General features: G+C 44.3%; 1 protein-coding gene and 1 long non-coding RNA gene across 2 annotated transcripts in view; one reads left to right on the plus strand and one right to left on the minus strand.

Moving 5' to 3' along the window:
- LOC149970667 (uncharacterized) overlaps positions 1-17721 on the minus strand; it is a 271764-nt gene that overhangs the window by 161216 nt on the left and 92827 nt on the right. The window lies entirely within an intron of this gene.
- The window catches only part of LOC110509193 (voltage-gated potassium channel subunit beta-1), a 68925-nt gene that overhangs the window by 22522 nt on the left and 28682 nt on the right, over positions 1-17721 (plus strand). The window contains exons 2-7 of the mRNA XM_036966697.2: positions 10523-10566; positions 12192-12229; positions 13354-13433; positions 15219-15263; positions 16018-16062; positions 17471-17514. Coding sequence (XP_036822592.1) covers positions 10523-10566; positions 12192-12229; positions 13354-13433; positions 15219-15263; positions 16018-16062; positions 17471-17514 — 296 coding nt within the window. The remainder of the gene's footprint in view (positions 1-10522; positions 10567-12191; positions 12230-13353; positions 13434-15218; positions 15264-16017; positions 16063-17470; positions 17515-17721) is intronic.

Below are 17721 nucleotides of genomic sequence, written 5' to 3' on the forward strand. Positions count from 1 at the left end.
CAACAAAGCCTCCTTCACAAAAATACCCTCGTAAAACTGACTATCCTACCGATCCTCGACTTCGGCGATGTCATTTACAAAATAGCTTCCAATACTCTACTTAGCAAACTAGATGCAGTCTATCACAGTGCCAACCGTTTTGTCACCAAAGCCCCATATACCACCCACCACTGCGATCTGTATGCTCTAGTTGGCTGGCCCTCGCTACATATTCGTTGCCAGACCCACTGGCTCCAGGTCATCTACAAGACCCTGCTAGGTCTATGCTAGGTAAATATCAACACCCACCCGTAGCACGCGCTCCAGCAAGTATATTTCACTGGTCTTCCCCAAAGCCAACACCTCCTTTGGCCGCCTTTCCTTCCAGTTGTCTGCTGCCAATGACTGGAACTCCAGTCTGCAACCCCCTATCTCAAACCTCATACTTCACTACAGTCTGCAACCCCCTATCTCAAACCCCCTACTTCACTCCAGTCTGCAACCCCCTATCTCAAACCCCCTACTTCACTCCAGTCTGCAACCCCCTATCTCAAACCTCCTACTTCACTTGTCTGCAACCCCCATCTCAAACCTCCTACTTCACTCGTCTGCAACCCCCTATCTCAAATCTCCTACTTCACTCCAGTCTGCAACCCCCTATCTCAAACTTCCTACTTCACTCCAGTCTGCAACCCCCTATCTCAAACCTCCTACTTCACTCCAGTCTGCAACCCCCTATCTCAAACATCCTACTTCACTCCAGTCTGCAACACCCTATCTCAAACCTCCTACTTCACTCCAGTCTGCAACCCCCTATCTCAAACCTCATACTTCACTCCAGTCTGCAACCCCCTATCTCAAACCCCCTACCTCACTCCAGTCTGCAACCCCCTATCTCAAACCTCCTACTTCACTCCAGTCTGCAACCCCCTATCTCAAACCTCCTACTTCACTCCAGTCTGCAACCCCCTATCTCAAACCTCCTACTTCACTCCAGTCTGCAACACCCTATCTCAAACCTCCTACTTCACTCCAGTCTGCAACCCCCTATCTCAAACCTCCTACTTCACTCCAGTCTGCAACACCCTATCTCAAACCTCCTACTTCACTCCAGTCTGCAACCCCCTATATCAAACCTCATACTTCACTCCAGTCTGCAACCCCCTATCTCAATCCCCCTACTTCACTCCAGTCTGCAACCCCCTATCTCAAACCTCCTACTTCACTCCCGTCTGCAACCCCTTATCTCAAACCTTCTACTTCACTCCAGTCTGCAACCCCCTATCTCAAACCTCCTACTTCACTCCAGTCTGCAACCCCCTATCTCAAACCTCCTACTTCACTCCAGTCTGCAACACCCTATCTCAAACCTCCTACCTTGCCCTTATACTGGCGTTTTGCCCTTACACTGGCGTTTTGCCCTTACACTGGCATTTTGCCCTTATACTGACATTTTGCCCTTATACTGGCGTCTTGCCCTTTACACTGGCATTTTGCCCTTACACTGTCGTTTTTCCCTTTACACTGGCATTTTGCCCTTATACTGGCGTTTTGCCCTTACATTGCTGTCTTGCCCTTACACTGGTGTTTTGCCCTTATACTGGCGTTTTCCCCCTTATACTGGCGTTTTGCCCTTATACTGGCATTTTGCCCTTATACTGGCATTTTGCCCTTAACTGGAGTTTTCCCCTTAACTGGCGTTTTACCCTTATACTGGCATTTTGCCCTTAACTGGCGTTTTCCCCTTAACTGGCGTTTAACCCTTATACTGGCGTTTTGCCCTTATACTGGCGTTTTCCCCTTACACTGGCATGTTGCCCTTATACTGGCGTTTCCCCCTTATACTGGCGTTTTCCCCCTTATACTAGCGTTTTCCCCTTATACTGGCATTTTGCCCTTATACTGGCATTTTGCCCTTATACTGGCGTTTTGCCCTTATACTGCCGTTTTCCCCTTATACTGGCGTTTTCCCCCTTATACTGGCGTTTTCCCCCTTATACTAGCGTTTTCCCCCTTATACTGGCGTTTTCCCCCTTATAGTGTCATTTTGCCCTTATACTGGAGTTTTCCCCCTTATACTGGCGTTTTCCCCTTATACTGGCGTTTTCCCCCTTATACTGGCGTTTTCCCCCTTATACTGGGATTTTGCCCTTATACTGGCGTTTTGCCCTTACATTGGTGTTTTGCCCTTACACTGGCTTTTTGCCCTTACACTGGTGTGTTGCCCTTATACTGGCATTTTGCCCTTATACTAGCGTTTTCCTCTTACACTGGCATTTCCCCCTTACACTGTTTTTTTGCCCTTATACTGGCATTTTCCCCTTACACTGGCGTTTTCCCCCTTATACTGGCATTTTCCCCTTATACTAGCGTTTTCCTCTTATACTGGCGTTTTCCCCTTACACTGGCGTTTCCCCCTTACACTGTTTTTTTCCCCTTATACTGGCATTTCCCCCTTATACTAGCGTTTTCCCCTTATACTGGCATTTTCCCCTTACACTGGCATTTTCCCCTTATACTGGCATTTTCCCCTTACACTGGCATTTTCCCCCTTATACTGGCATTTCCCCCTTATACTAGCGTTTTCCTCTTATACTGGCGTTTTCCCATTACACTGGCATTTTACCCCTTATACTGGCATTTCCCCCTTATACTAGCGTTTTCCTCTTATACTGGCATTTCCCCCTTACACTGGCATTTTGCCCCTTATACTGGCATTTCCCCCTTATACTAGCGTTTTCCTCTTATACTGGCATTTTCCCCTTACACTGGCATTTTCCCCCTTATACTGGCATTTCCCCCTTATACTAGCGTTTTCCTCTTATACTGGAGTTTTCCCATTACACTGGCGTTTTCCCCTTATACCGGCGTTTTCCCATTACACTGGTGTTTTCCCCCTTATACTGGCGTTTTCCCCTTACACTGGCATTTTCCCCTTACACTGGCGTTTTCCCCTTACACTGGCGTTTTCCCCTTATACTGGCGTTTTCCCATTACACTGGCGTTTTACCCTTACACTGGCGTTTTCCCCTTATACTGCCGTTTTCCCCCAGAATGAGCCATTTATCATTCCATGCCTGGATTCCCCTCTGTATGTGTGAGTGAGTTTGAGTGTGCCTTTTTGTATGTCTGTGTTTCGTGCGTTACTGTTTATGACTCTTGTGTACTCTGTTTGTGTGTGTGTGTGCATGCACCAGTTTGTGTATGGTTGTATATCCTACTGTACTGATTTATCACTATTGGCCACTTTTCCCATTTCACATCAGAGGCTCTCATAAACCTTTAATCACAGGAATTCCACTACTTACACCATTTAGTACAGTTCCCTACTCTGACTGGTAAATAGCACCAGGGTGATGTATTGGATAGGCCACTACACTTCAGGGTACCAGGGATGGACAGCTCAGTTCTTATTCGACAGACAGATAAACCAAATAGCCTGCCTCTATTGGCCAAAAACAGAATGCAATGCAATACTGCTGAATTGTGTGACCACTAACTTCTTAGAGGCAGAGACATAAGTTTCCCATAATCTAAAAGTGTTAGTAAATCATGCATCATAGAATTGTCTGCATTAGACTATACAAACCTATGTACACTACTGGACAAACATTTTTAGAACACCTACTCATTCAAGGGCTTTTCTTTATTTGTACTATTTTCTACGTTGTGAATAATAGTGAAGACAAGTAGCTACCCTTTGTCTTGATGATAACTTTGCACACTCTTGGCATTCTCTCAACCAGCTTCATGAAGTAGTCACTTGGAATGCATTTCAATTAACAGTAGTGCCTTGTTAAAAGTTTATTTGTGGAACTTCTTTCCTTAATGCGTTTGAACCAATCAGTTGTGTTGTGACTTTTTACAGAAGATAGCCCGATTTGGTAAAAGACCAAGTCCCTATTATGGCAAGAACAGGTCCATCATTACTTTAAGACATGAAAGTCAGTCAACATGGAAAATTTCAAGAACTTTGAAAGTTTCTGCAAGTGCAGTTTCAAAAAACATCAAGCTCTATGATGAAACTGGCTCTCATGAGGACCGCCACAGGAATGGAAGACCCAGACCCTTACCTCTGATGCAGAGGATACATTCATTAGATTTACCAGCCTTAGAAATTGCATCCCAAATAAATGCTTCACGGAGATCAATTAAAAGACACATCTCAATCTTAACTGTTCAGAAGGGACTGCGTGATTCAGGCCTTCATGGTCAAATTGCTGCAACGAAACTACTACTAAAGGACACCAATAACAAAAAGAGACTTGATTGGGCCAAGAAACATGAAAAATGGACATTAGACCGGTGGAAATTTGGTCTGGAGTTCAAATTTTAGATTTTGGTACCAACCGCTGTGTCTCTATGAGATGCGGTGTGGGTGAACGGATTATCTCCACATGTGTGTTTCCCCACCGTAAAGCATGGAGGATAAGTTATTATGGTGTGGGAGTGCTTTGCTGGTGACACTGTCTGTGATTCATTTAGAATTCAAGGCACACTTAACCAGCATGGCTACCACAGCATTCTGCAGCGATACGCCATCCCATCTGGTTTGGGCTTAGTGGGACTATCATTTGTTTTTCAACAGGACAATGACCAAACACACCCCCAGGCTGTGTAAGGGCTATTTTACCAAGAAGGAGAGTGATGGAGTGCTGCATCAGATGACCTGGCCTCCACAATCCCCTGACCTCAACCAAATTGAGATGGTTTGGGATGAGTCGGACCGCAGAGTGAAGGAAAAGAAGCCAACAAGTGCTCAGCATATGTGGGAACTCCTTCAAGATTGTTGTAAAAGCATTCCAGGTGAAGTTGGTTGAGAGAATGCCAAGAGTGTGAAAAGCTCTCATCAAGGCAAAAGGTTGCTATTTGAAGAATCTGCAATATACAATATATTTAGATGTGTTTAACACTTTTTTGCTTACTACATGATTCCATATGTGCTATTTCATAGTTTTGATGTCTTCACTATTATTCTACAATGTAGAAAATAGAGGAAAAAAAACTTGAATGAGTGGGTGTTCTAAATATTTTGATCGGTAGTGTATGCACAGTTGAAGTCGAAGGTTTACATTCATTTTTCAACCACTCCACAAATGTCTTGTTAATTAACAAACTATAGATCTACTTTGTGCATGACAAAACACATTTTTCCAAAAATTGTTTACTGACAGATTATTTCAGTTATAATTCACAGTTCCAGTGGGTCAGAAGTTTACATACACTAAATTGACTGTGCCTTTAAACAGCTTAGAAAATTCCAGAAAAGAATGTCATGGCTTTAGAAGCTTCTGATAGGCTAATTGACATCATTTGAGTCACTTGGAGGTGTACCCATGGATGTATTTCAAGGCCTACCTTCAAACTCAGTGCCTCTTTGCTGAAATCAGCCAAGACCTTGTAGAATTGTAGACCTCCACCTCCAAATGCCTGAAGGTACCACGTTCATCTGTACAAACAATAGTACGGAAGTATAAACACCATGGGACCATGCAGCCGTCATACCGCTCAGGAAGGAGGCGCATTCTGTCTTCTAGAGATTAACGTATTTTGGTGTGAAAAGTGCAAATCAATCCCAGAACACCAGCAAATGACCTTGTGAAGATGCTTGAGGAAACAGGTACAAAAGTATCTATATCCACAGTAAAATGAGTCCTATATCGACATAACCTGAAAGGCCGCTCAGCAAGGAAAAAGCCACTGCTCCAAAACCACCATAAAAAAGCCAGACTACAGTTTGCAACTACACATGGGAACAAAGATCGTACTTTTTGGAGAAAAATCCTCTGATCTGATGAAACAAAAATCGAACTGTTGGCCATAATGAAAATTGTTATGTTTGGAGGAAAAGGCGGGAGGCTTGCAAGCCAAAGAACACCATCCCAACCGTGAAGCACGGGGGGTGGCAGCATCATGTTGTGGGGGTGCTTTGCTGCAGGAGGGACTGGTGCACAAAATAGATGGCATCATGAGGCAGGAAAATGATGTGGGTATATTGAAGCAACATCTCAAGACATCAGTCAGGAAGTCAAAGCTTGGTCGCAAATGGGTCTTCCAAATGGACAATGACGCCAAGCATACTTCCAATGTTGTGGCAAAATGGTTTAAGGAAAACATAGTCAAGATTTTGGAGTGGCCATCACAAAGCCCTGACCTCAATCCCATAGAAGATTTGTGGGCAGAACTGAAAAAGGCCTAAAAAGAGGCCTACAAACCTGACTCAGTTACACTAGCTCTGTTAGAATAAACGGGCCAAGATTCACCCAATTTATTGTGGGAAGCTTGTGGAAGGCTACCTGAAATGTTTGACCCAAGTTAAACAATTTAAAGGCAATGCTACCAAATACTAATTGAGTGTATGTAAACTTCTGACTCACTGGGAATGTGATAAATGAAAGCTGAAATAAATCATTCTCTCTACTATTATTCTGACATTTCACATTCTTAAAATAAAGTGGTGATCCTTACTGGCCTTAGACAGTTAATTTTTACTAGAATTAAATAAGAATTTACTAGAATAAAATAAAAGTTTTTTGGCTAAGGTGTATGTAAACTTCCGACTTCAACTGTATGTCTTCAGCAAACCTAACCTAAAACCTATTAAACACTAGCTCTATAATACAGTAAATTGCCCACCGATGTAATTAGTGACCAGGGAAGACTCGAGATGTTGAATTTTCCATACACAAGTTCCAAAGTGGCTGTGCTGGGTATGTGACCCATCTCCCTCCCCATTCAGTACCTTTGATGTCCAGTCAATTCCAGGGGTCCAGTATTAAAGTTTAATTGGGCCCCATAACATGCACAGATCATTTACTCACACACACATGGTATGCACGCACACACACACACACGCACGCACACAGACAGACACACACACACACACACTGAGCCCTGTGGGGAACCAGCTGTCATTTCACATTTCACATGCACTAACGAAAGCATGCACACACGCACGCACGCACACACGCACTCATGTGCGCGCGCGCGCACACACACACACACACACACACACACACACACACACACTGACTGAACCCTGTGGGGGACCAGCTGTCATTTCACATTTCTCATTCTGTGTCATTTAGCGAAGTGTGTTTGATCTGCATAGACTTTTTGATTTTTAGATTCTCCCCTCTGTGACTATCTACATGTTGGACTCTCTCTCTCTCTTTTTCCCTTTCCCTTTCTCTTTCTCGTTCCCTCTCATTCTCCCTCCCTCCCTCTCTCTCTCTCTCTCGCTCTCTCATTCTCGCTCTCATCCCCTATCACTCCAATTCCCTCTGTACCAATTCCTTCCTCCATCTACTTGTCTGTCTCCCTCCCCTCTGTCTCTCTCTCACTATTCTTCCTCACCCTCTTTTCTCGGTCCACCAAGTGTCAGTCAAGGACAATTTCAGGCTATCCCTGAGCAACGGCTGCCGGCTTAGTTTATAATTTCCTCTCTCTGCTTCAAAGCTTTTCTCTGGCAGCCCCTAATATCCCAACTTTCCCTCAAAGTTATTTTCCATAGTCTAAGTTTGATGAGATAGCTATGAAACGGCTTCTCAGGGATTCATTACATCTCTCCTGGAGTGTAAGTGGTGACTATTCCACTATTTTCAGGGTGTGATTTAATAAGTCTCACTAGATGCTAATTTGATCATCTATTTAAACAGAGGATGTGGGAATATGGGATAAAAATAGCGCTAGCGAGTAGCTATAGCGACGTAGCAGGAGATGTTTATGTGGCGTGACAGGACGGTTTGTATGATTGGGGTGTCTTCATGTGGCTCATTTGACATTTCACTTTAAGGCTTTTTCACATTTAGGCATCCCCCATGCATAAGAAACTGTGTTTAATGTACTATATGTTTTGCATGTTGACTGTACTGAATGTGTTCTACTATGTAAATGGCCTAGTCTAGAACAAATGTCTTCTGCAAAATAAACACACACACAGGCAAGCAGACAAGCACGCAAGCATGCACACCCACATACAAACAAACAAACACACATGCACACATTACAACTCTCAAGGTTAAATCTTCCCACTCCTCTCCCTCCACTTCTAGACTTGAGTAAAGTCTAATCTCTGGAATCATCACCCCCACCCCCTCGCTACATATGCTGCTTCCCTAACGAGAGACACCTTGCCTGAGGTCAGCCATTAGAGATTATAGCTACCTTCCCAAACGATGCACATATCTCTCGGTCTACGGGAAGAGCTCTGCAGGGTAATCTAGAACACTTTCAGATGTGATCCCAGGTGCACTTATCACTCTGCAGGATTTATTAGAAAGAAGTGATCTTTGAATGTGTATTAGAAGCTTCCCTAGTGGCACAGCAGTCTAAGGCACTGCATCACAGTGTTGCGGCGTCACTACAGCCTGGGGTTCCATAGGGCGGCACACAATTGGCTCAGCGTCGTCCGGGTTAGGGGAGAGTTTGGCCGGGGGAGACTTTACTTGGCTCATCGCACTCTAGTGACTCCTTGTGGCGGGCTGGGCGCCTGCAAGCTGATTTCAGTCAGCAGTTGAACGGTGTTCCCTCCGACAAATTGGTGCAGCTGGTTAAGCGAGTGGGTGTTAAGAAGCGCGGCTTGGGGGCCTCCCGAGTGGCGCAATGGTCTAAGGCATGACATCACAGTTTTGCCAGTGGTTGAGGGTGATTTAGCCTTATGTTGTACATGCCTAATTGTATTGGTCTGAAGTGATGATTGATAACATGGGGTTCGATTCAAATGGCCATGTCTCGCCCTGTAAGGCCCATTAGTTGTTTGCTTAGCCGTTAACAGTGTCATTAATGGTGTTGGTAGTCTTAATGGAGAATGGAGTCAGTGAAAACGTCTCTTTGCCTGAGAGCAGCGGCATATTTCTTAGAGATTGACGTTGCTGTTTTCTCTGATTCAGGAATATGTAAGGACGTTTAGTCCTGCATTACAGTGAGTAATGGGGTGTGTGCGTGCGTGCATATTCATGCTAGCGTGCATGAGTGTGTTTGTGTGCGTGCGTGCACATTCATGCTAGCGTGCATGAGTGTGTTTGTGTGTGTGCGTGCACATTCATGCTAGCGTGCATGAGTGTGTTTGTGTGCGTGCGTGCACATTCATGCTAGCGTGCATGAGTGAAAATCAATGGCCTTGGGTTTTTCTCCAGTCGTTGCTTATTTTCTCCTACTCCATGAGAGGAACTCTATCTCTCTCTCTCGCTCCCTCTCTTTTTGTATTAGCGTGGATCAGCTAGGAGGAAATTGAGAATTAGCTTGGAATAAATTAGGCTTTAGAAGAGAGCCATAGATCAGAGGCATACTGTGAGAGAGTTAATGGTCAGTGGGACAGCAAGAAAGAGAGCGAGAGATAGGGGGGGGGGGGGGGGGGGGGGGGCGAGGCGAGAGAGAGGAGGTGAGGGGGCGAGAGAAAGGGAGGGAGGGAGGGAGGGAGGGGGGGTGGGAGGGGGGGTGGGTAGGTAGAGAGAGAGAGAGAGAGATAAATGTGAAAGTGTTTGCGATTGCAGTCGTATTAGAGTGATAAAATAGCACTGCAGTGGTGATGGTGGGAGATGCTACAGATAGTCGTGTTGTGTTCCTGAGGCAGACAATAACAATGTAATGTTTTAGGGTAGAATTGTCTGTTATCTCTGTTGTGTGTGCGAAATTGTGTGCATGTGAGCGTGCGTGCGTGCATGTGTGTATACTGTATGTGAGTAAGAGCTCCCGAGTGGCGCAGCAGTCTAAGGCACTGCATCTCAGTGCTCAAGGCGTCACTACAGACCCTGGTTCGATCCTGGGCGGCGTACAATTGGCACAGCATTGTCTGGGTTACGGGAATGTTTGCTGGGTGTAGAACCCTATTGTAAAATAAGAAATTGTTTTTAACTGACTTTCCTAGTTAAATTAAGGTGAAATAAATACAAATATCTGTGTGTATTTCTTTAAGAGTCTGATTTAGAAAAAAACCCATAATAGACTGAAAAAAGATTGATGGCTTACTAAACAACAAAAAATAGTTATTGTTTTGTACAAAATCACACATATAATTTCAAACCCCACAGAGGTACAGTATGAAGTAATGAAACAAGTCCAATCAGCCCATATAGCACTCAAGGGCCAGAGAAATCACAATGCTTCAGGGCCAGAGAAAATCCAATGTGAGAGTGAAGTGTGTGATAGATGGGCTAAATCAACTCTCTTCTCCCAGTAATTTCTCAGTTCTGATTCAACGATTGGACCAGCGACAGAGGTGACCCCGTGTTCCAATGATTCTCCCTGATCAAATATGAGGAGGTCAATAAAGGTCACAGTGACCATGATTAAACGCTCCGCGCAGCGACCACAATTGATTTTCTGTTCCTTTTCAATTGTTTGGCGCAAAACGGAGCAAATGGCTGCCAGTGAATTGTGTACATGTCTCATGTGTTTACATCCCATCTAATAGCATGCCTTTGTTAGATTGTCAAGAGGCAAGAGGATGTGTGTGTATGTGTGTGTGTGTGTTTCTAGTATCATGAACACGCAACACTAGTTTTCTTCATCTCAATAACATTATGGGATGTGTTTTCCACAGCAACCTGGGGAAATCAGGCCTGCGTGTTTCCTGTTTGGGCCTCGGTGAGTATGTTTAATTAGCATTAGTGACAAATCGCTAATGATTTGATTAGCATCCATGTGTAACCTCTGTTACACATTATGTCCTATGTGTGTGTGTGTGTGTGTGTGTGTGTGTGTGTGTGTGTGTGTGTGTGTGTGTGTGTGTGTGCGTGTGTGTGTGTGTGTGTGTGTGTGTGTGTGTGTGTGTGTGTGTGTGTGTGTGTGTGTGTGTGTGTGTGTGTGTGTGTGCCAGTGACATAGATACAGAGAGGCAAAGTTTTGCATCTTCTATACTCTGAGTGTGGAGGGACAGTGTGCAGCTATTTACAGTAATTTAATCTTATTCTTGTTAATATTTAATCAGTGCTCCTGGTTTCAGAAAACAAGCTGCTCAATTATCACCCATATCTAATGCACTCCAGGGGGTAAACTTTGATAGGATTGATTTAATTAATCTGCCTTATGAATACTTAAGCAACTATACCATACACGGATTGGTTGTTTAGCAACAGAATCGACTAGTGCACAACTACGGGGCAAAACAGACGGAGCTTGCTTAGAAAAAGGAGCACATGTTGTCTCTCAAATACACTGTTGCAGTTGTTGTTTAGCTTGCTGCCAAATTTGAACCATATTAACATTGACATGAAATTAGTCAAAACACTTCAAAACGAGACATGGTATCAAGAACAAGAAAAAATTAAACGAGCCACCTACGATTCCCCATATGGGAGCTTCTTGTCATTGTTGCTAGCTATTTGTCCGTTCAGAATCATAACAAGCACGGCTTCCGGCCCCATTGATGCATACGCATGATGTTATCAGGCAACCCGACAGATAAACACTCTCTTTGTGTTTGTCTTCTGTGCGTGTGTGTGTGTGTGTGTGTGTGTGTGTGTGTGTGTGTGTGTGTGTGTGTGTGTGTGTGTGTGTGTGTGTGCAGTAATAGTACAATATAAAGTCATCCTTGTGCTTTTGAGCAAGGCAAATAAGTCATACTCGCCTATTGCCTTGTACAGCAACTCTAATGACCCAGCTGAAACACTGAGGGGGTAATTGAGGGTAAAGGGAGAAGTCAACAAACAGTAAACACACAGTAACTGAATTATTTTAGGGTGATGCTAGGCAATTCTGACAAGGACAGAGGGGCTGTAGCTTTACCATGCAAAGACCGGGAGCAAAGTTAGCATCATAACACACACACACATGAAAGGACTCACACGTACACACACACACACGCAGCTCCACCCAGGGTGGGTTTAGCAGTGGTAAATCATGGGTAAGTATAGTCGAGGCCAGGGTTGTGACAGGGAGAGAAACAAGAGGAGGAGTACTGAACCTGCCAGAACTTATCCTACTGTGCCCTCTGACCTTTCACATGTTTTGTTAGATGTTGGATTTGAGAGTGTTAGTCATATTTCTGTGTCCAAAGTTAGCAATTGGGTGACTTGTGGTGACACTTTCTATCACTATCAACAAATAGGGGTTTAAAGTTAAGATTAGAATGTTCCATTTTGGGTGACTTGTGGTGACACTTTCTATCACTATCAACATATAGGGGTTTAAAGTATAGATTAGAATGTTCCATTTTGCACAAATGGCTTTTTTTGTTCCAGAATTATGACTTTGACATGTATTTTTCCTAGGTACTTGGGTAACGTTTGGAGGTCAGATTTCAGATGAGGTAAGTCAGGATTCAAATTACAACCTATGCATGAGACCGTTAAGGAATTGCACCCACAACACTGGTGTTACCAGCGCAGCATTTCAACCAACTGAGCTATCCCGGACCCCTGGTTAGTGTGGTCATCCCAAAACAGATCTCATTCCCAGTCAGCTCCTGTTAGCACCAAGACCTCCTCTGCCTTATCACTCCCTCACCCTGATGCCTCTCAGATCCATGGGCCAAAACCCCAGAGGATTTCTGGCTCACACGTGGACAGAGAGAAGGACATGAAGACAGTTCACACACAGTTGAACAAACACACACACACACATTTACATACATGACACACGCATGCACGTGCATGCCAAGCACACACACACACACACACACACACACACACACACACACACACACACACACACACACACACACACACAAACACACACACACACACACACACACACACACACACACACACACACACACACACACTGGTGGAGTGAGGGCATTGAACTGTGACATTTGTCTACTGGAGACGCTGATACGGGTAGACTGCATTGTCCTTGTGAAAGTGGCCTGCAGGTACAAAAAGTAGAATGATGTTGACAAAGTGTTGTGGGGAAATTACAGGGTGTTGATATTGTGTATTTTATGTATAGTAACAGGGAGATCCCACAAACTAGATAACAAGACAACATTCATTTAGCTACTAAAACATTGAAATAGTACAAAAAGGGATTGTTCACCCAAATGACACGTTGGTTTGACAACAATCCATGCTTTGGTTTAGTTTCCCTTAGTTTCCCTGTCACTGTTTCCACATGTTAACGTTGGCATGGCACAAATCCCAACCAAAATGTATTTCTCTCATTTGTTTTTGCTAAATTCTACCCAGTACAATATATGCTATTTAGCAGATGATTTGATCTGAATAGATTTACAGTCATGTGTGTTCATACAGGAATCAAACCCGTTATTCTGGCGTTGCAAGTGCCCTTGCTCTACCAACTGAGCTACAGAGAACTGCTCAGTTTCATTTTGAGTTTCAAAAATCTTTTCTCTTGTTTTGTCTCTGCCGAATGCCTCTCAGCTGCCAGCTCTCTGTTCTCTCCTGGGTTGATAAAGCCTCTTGTGTTTCTCAGGTGGCTGAGCAGCTGATGACCATCGCCTACGAGAACGGGGTCAATCTCTTCGACACAGCCGAAGTTTACGCTGGGGGGAAGTGAGTGTGATCTGAATACCTATTACCTACCTACCTGAAACCAGAGGACAGGAATGGCTATTTTATTTTTATTTTTTTATTTCACCTTTATTCAACCAGGTAGGCAAGTTGAGAACAAGTTCTCATTTACAACTGGGACCTGGCCAAGATAAAGCAAAGCAGTGTAGGGGTCAGCCAAGCTGACAGTGGTGTGAATCAACCATATGGAATGGGATTAGTTCTAAAGCAAGTAGGTTTACAGCGTGGGTGCATGCCAGACTGTTTATGTATTCAACATAGTTGCCTTGCCAAGACAACGAGAATTCAGCTAAGTCTGAAACAAGCTGGCACCCACACTAGTACATTTATAATTCCATGCACACATGATTGAACGTAGTACAGGATGCATACAGTGTATATGGAGAGCATTGATAATGCGGAATGGTTCATTTGATCAAGTTCTAATAGTAGTTCCTGTTATACAGTATTAAACGTGCTATGTTCCCGAATGACTTCTAAACGCAGCGTTCTGGGTTGGTTGGATTTAGCAACAGATTGGAACGCTTTATCAATGCTCAAGCACTTGACATTGTAAAGTCACCTACCAATGTGTAGCACCACTAGCGTAGCACAGTTTCCCCGTCAGCCACTCACAAAGAACAGACAATCGCTGTCCATGGTTCTGAAATTTCGAGATCTATGCGGCTGCCTATCAGATGATGTTTTTATTTATTTAACTAGGCAAGTTGGTTAAGAACAAATTCTTATTTTTCAAACCCTCACCCGGACGATGCTGGACCAATTGTGCGCTACCCTATGGGACTCTCAATCACAGCTGGTTGTGATACAGCCTGGAATCAAACCAGTGTCTATAGGGACGCCTCTAGCACTAAGATGCAGTTTCTTAGACCGCTGTGCCAGTCAGGTGCTAGTGCTTGTAGTAGCCTATAGATTTCCTTTAATGGATACATGTTTATTTGTATTTGGTCGCCATTTCCTCATGTTAAGCCTAATGTTTATGTTTCCCGACGGTGTCGCTATGCTGCTATTCAGAATGCTGGCCTGCGGCAATAATGCACAGTACTTACTTGTTCAGTAATTAAAGGGGAAAATTCAAACATTGCAGATTGTAAAACAAATTGTCAATGCAACAGCATACTAATCAGTAACCAAAATATTTTTGGGACTATAGAACTGTCCTGTAGGCCAAAAGCCTACCTTAGCCGACTTCTGCTCTCGCACAACTTTGAAATAAAGTCTGTGCTGCGTAAAACCAGTCCACTAGCTGCTGGGTCTCTGGCAGTCATCAGCTTGCTTTTCTGGGAGAGGAAGAGGAGAAGGAGGTCTTCACTAGTCACTATTCTCCAGGGGAGGAAGTAGAGGTGGAGCAAGGCCACTGTCATTGTCGGGCCCAGGCAGTGAGTTCTCTGCCCGGGACTGGGAGGTTGCTAGTGCTAGCTGATGCATAAGTATGACTACTAGCTTCCACTTGCGATGGTGTTTCGTCAGTCGAGGATGATGTGGTAGGTTTGCTGATGTGGTCCCGTAATTTGGCACGCGCTTGATCAGAAAAAGCTTCTTTTGCAGCTTTCTGTGCACCATTTGGTCTTGGCCTTTTGTTTATTCACCGGCACCGCTGACAAACAGGCTAATTAAATGACAACTGTATTGTCTGTCTGTCTCAGCTACTACCATGTAGACACACACACGCACGCACGCACGCACACACACACACACACACACACACACACACACACACACACACACAAACACGCCCTTAGAGTTAATCTCCTTGCTTTATTACAGAGCCGAGATAATCCTGGGGAACATCATCAAGAAAAAGTGCTGGAGGTATGTATCATCTTTAAACTGTGTGTATCTGACTGTCTGTCTGTCTGTGTGTGTGTGTGTGTGAGTGTGTGTGTGAGAGAGAGAGAGAGAGAGAGAGAGAGAGAGAGAGAGAGAGAGAGAGAGAGAGAGAGAGAGAGAGAGAGAGAGAGAGAGAGAGAGAGAGAGAGAGAGAGAGAGGGAGGGAGGGAGACGGGGCCAGCTAACAAACGTTAATCTACCGTTAGTCTACCATTAATCAAACCACAGATTTATCTCAATTCCATCACCAATATAACTCATCCACCCATCTGCTAAATAGGTCTGCAGCAGTAACCATGGCAATCAGAGGAAAGTTATGTGTTCTTGGCTATGCAAAGGCTGGTAGGTGGTCAGGCCTCAGCTATCAGCACATACTGATCTCATACATCTTTGCTGCTTCATTTTTCCAATGTACATTTCCAATCATAACGTCTTCAGTCTCCAGTTCTTCAGTTCATGTCGGTTCACTGCCTCCGATTGAAACATTAAACAGCCAAGCAATGGGGATTTGACTTTACTTTGAGTAGATACACTGTATCCTATCAAAGTTCAGAGAACCTGTCCCAGAATACTTTTCTTCATACTTGAATACCATGTATAAAAAGCTGAAGGATCCATATTGTTGACTCCCCTACAGTATTAAGACATTACATAAGGCTATATTCATCAGGATAAGGATGTCCATGTCTTTCCCTCTGTTTGTCTGGCTGATCTCTCTCCCTTTGTCTTCATGTAGGAGGTCGAGTCTGGTGATCACCACCAAGCTCTACTGGGGAGGAAAGTAAGTATGTTCCTCCTCAGACATTCTGAGCACCACGGCAATGTGATTCTGAGGTGCGTGAAGTAGGATAGATCTTTGAACGGTCTGTACTGAGGCTCTCCTATACCGTATACTGTCTGAATTCTGTCTGAGTTCTGTCTGAGATCTGTCTGAGTTCTGTCTGAGTTCTGTCTGAGTTCTGTCTGAGATCTGTCTGAGTTCTGTCTGAGTTCTGTCTGAGTTCTGTCTTGACAGAAGTTGAACAGGATCATCCATCAGTGAGCTCTAACCTGTTCATCTTCTCTTTATTAGACATATCCTGTCTATTTGAGGTTCCTAATGAGGATCTAGATAATTGGTCAGGTCGGAGTCGTTCCTGCTACTGACTCTGCCGTGTCTGCAGGTTAAATCTCAACTAAAACTCTCTTCCCTTTACAGTGCACTAGAGCCACAAAAGGCTGGATTTGCACTATGATGAAGGAGGGTGTCTAAGATATGTGCACATACTCGGGCCAAAAGTAGCGCACAGCGAGAGAGAGAGAGAGAGAGAGAGAGAGAGAGAGAGAGAGAGATGATTAACAACCAGCCTGGCAGTCTGTTTGGGGCCTGACAAGGCTCTCTGCATCTCTGAACAGACTTGCACACACAGCTGGGGGAGCCGATAACATAACAGAGAATAACACAGCCAGAGATCCAGGATGACTCAGCCCCACGCTACAGTTCTCTGTGTGCCTGGAATATCAGTCCCCAACTCTCAGAGCAAGAAAGAGAGTCTGTGTGGCTCTGTCAGTAGAGCATGTCAGTAGAGCATGTCACCACCAGGTTGTGGGTTTGAGTCCTGCTGGGGCCACCCATGTGTAAAATGTATTCAAGCGGTATTGTAAGTTGCTTTGCCTGAAAGTGTCTGTTAACTGGCATATATTATAAAAATAGAGGGGGGTGGGCATGGAGAAACAAATAAGGAGAGAAAGACAAAGAAAGGACTGAAGAAAGAGAGAAGATGGATAGTAATGGGGGAGGGCTGGGTAGATGAGGATGATGTTGCTGACGGTTTCTCATTGACTCAGACATCCACTATGAGAATAGCATTTTCAGTGCTGACAGACCATAAACTTTGTTTTGTCGCTACCGACACTTCCCAGGGCCTGTTGTGTCTCTTGTCTATTCATCGATTTGTAGACAGCTCATTAGAGGCTTGTGGGACAAGTTCAATGCTCTAGTCACTGTAAATCTGTGTGTCTGTGTGTCTCTCTCTCTGTGTGTGTGTGTGTGTGTGTGTGTGTGTGTGTGTGTGTGTGTGTGTGTGTGTGTGTGTGTGTGTGTGTGTGTGTGTGTGTGTGTGTGTGTGTGTGTGTGTGTGTGCATGCACTGGTGTGTGCCCTTTTGTGTATACTTTTCTGTGTATATTTACTTCTGTGTTCTTTTCCAGAGCGGAGACAGAGAGAGGACTCAACAGAAAGCACATAATTGAAGGTAAAGTGGCTAATTTCCTCTCCTCCTCCTCCTTATGTCTTATCCTCCACATCACTCCATGCCCCAGTTCACCTCTATAATCCCCTCCTTTTCATATCCACATCACTTTTTATTTTCTCTTCTCCCTCTTGTGAATGATTGCTGCAAGAATGCTGTTCATTGACTACAGCTCAACACCATAGTACCCTCCAAACTCATCATTAAGCT

Source organism: Oncorhynchus mykiss, chromosome 28 (genome assembly GCF_057628025.1).
Source record: "Oncorhynchus mykiss isolate SJ-2025 chromosome 28, ASM5762802v1, whole genome shotgun sequence".
Lineage (NCBI taxonomy): Eukaryota > Metazoa > Chordata > Actinopteri > Salmoniformes > Salmonidae > Oncorhynchus > Oncorhynchus mykiss.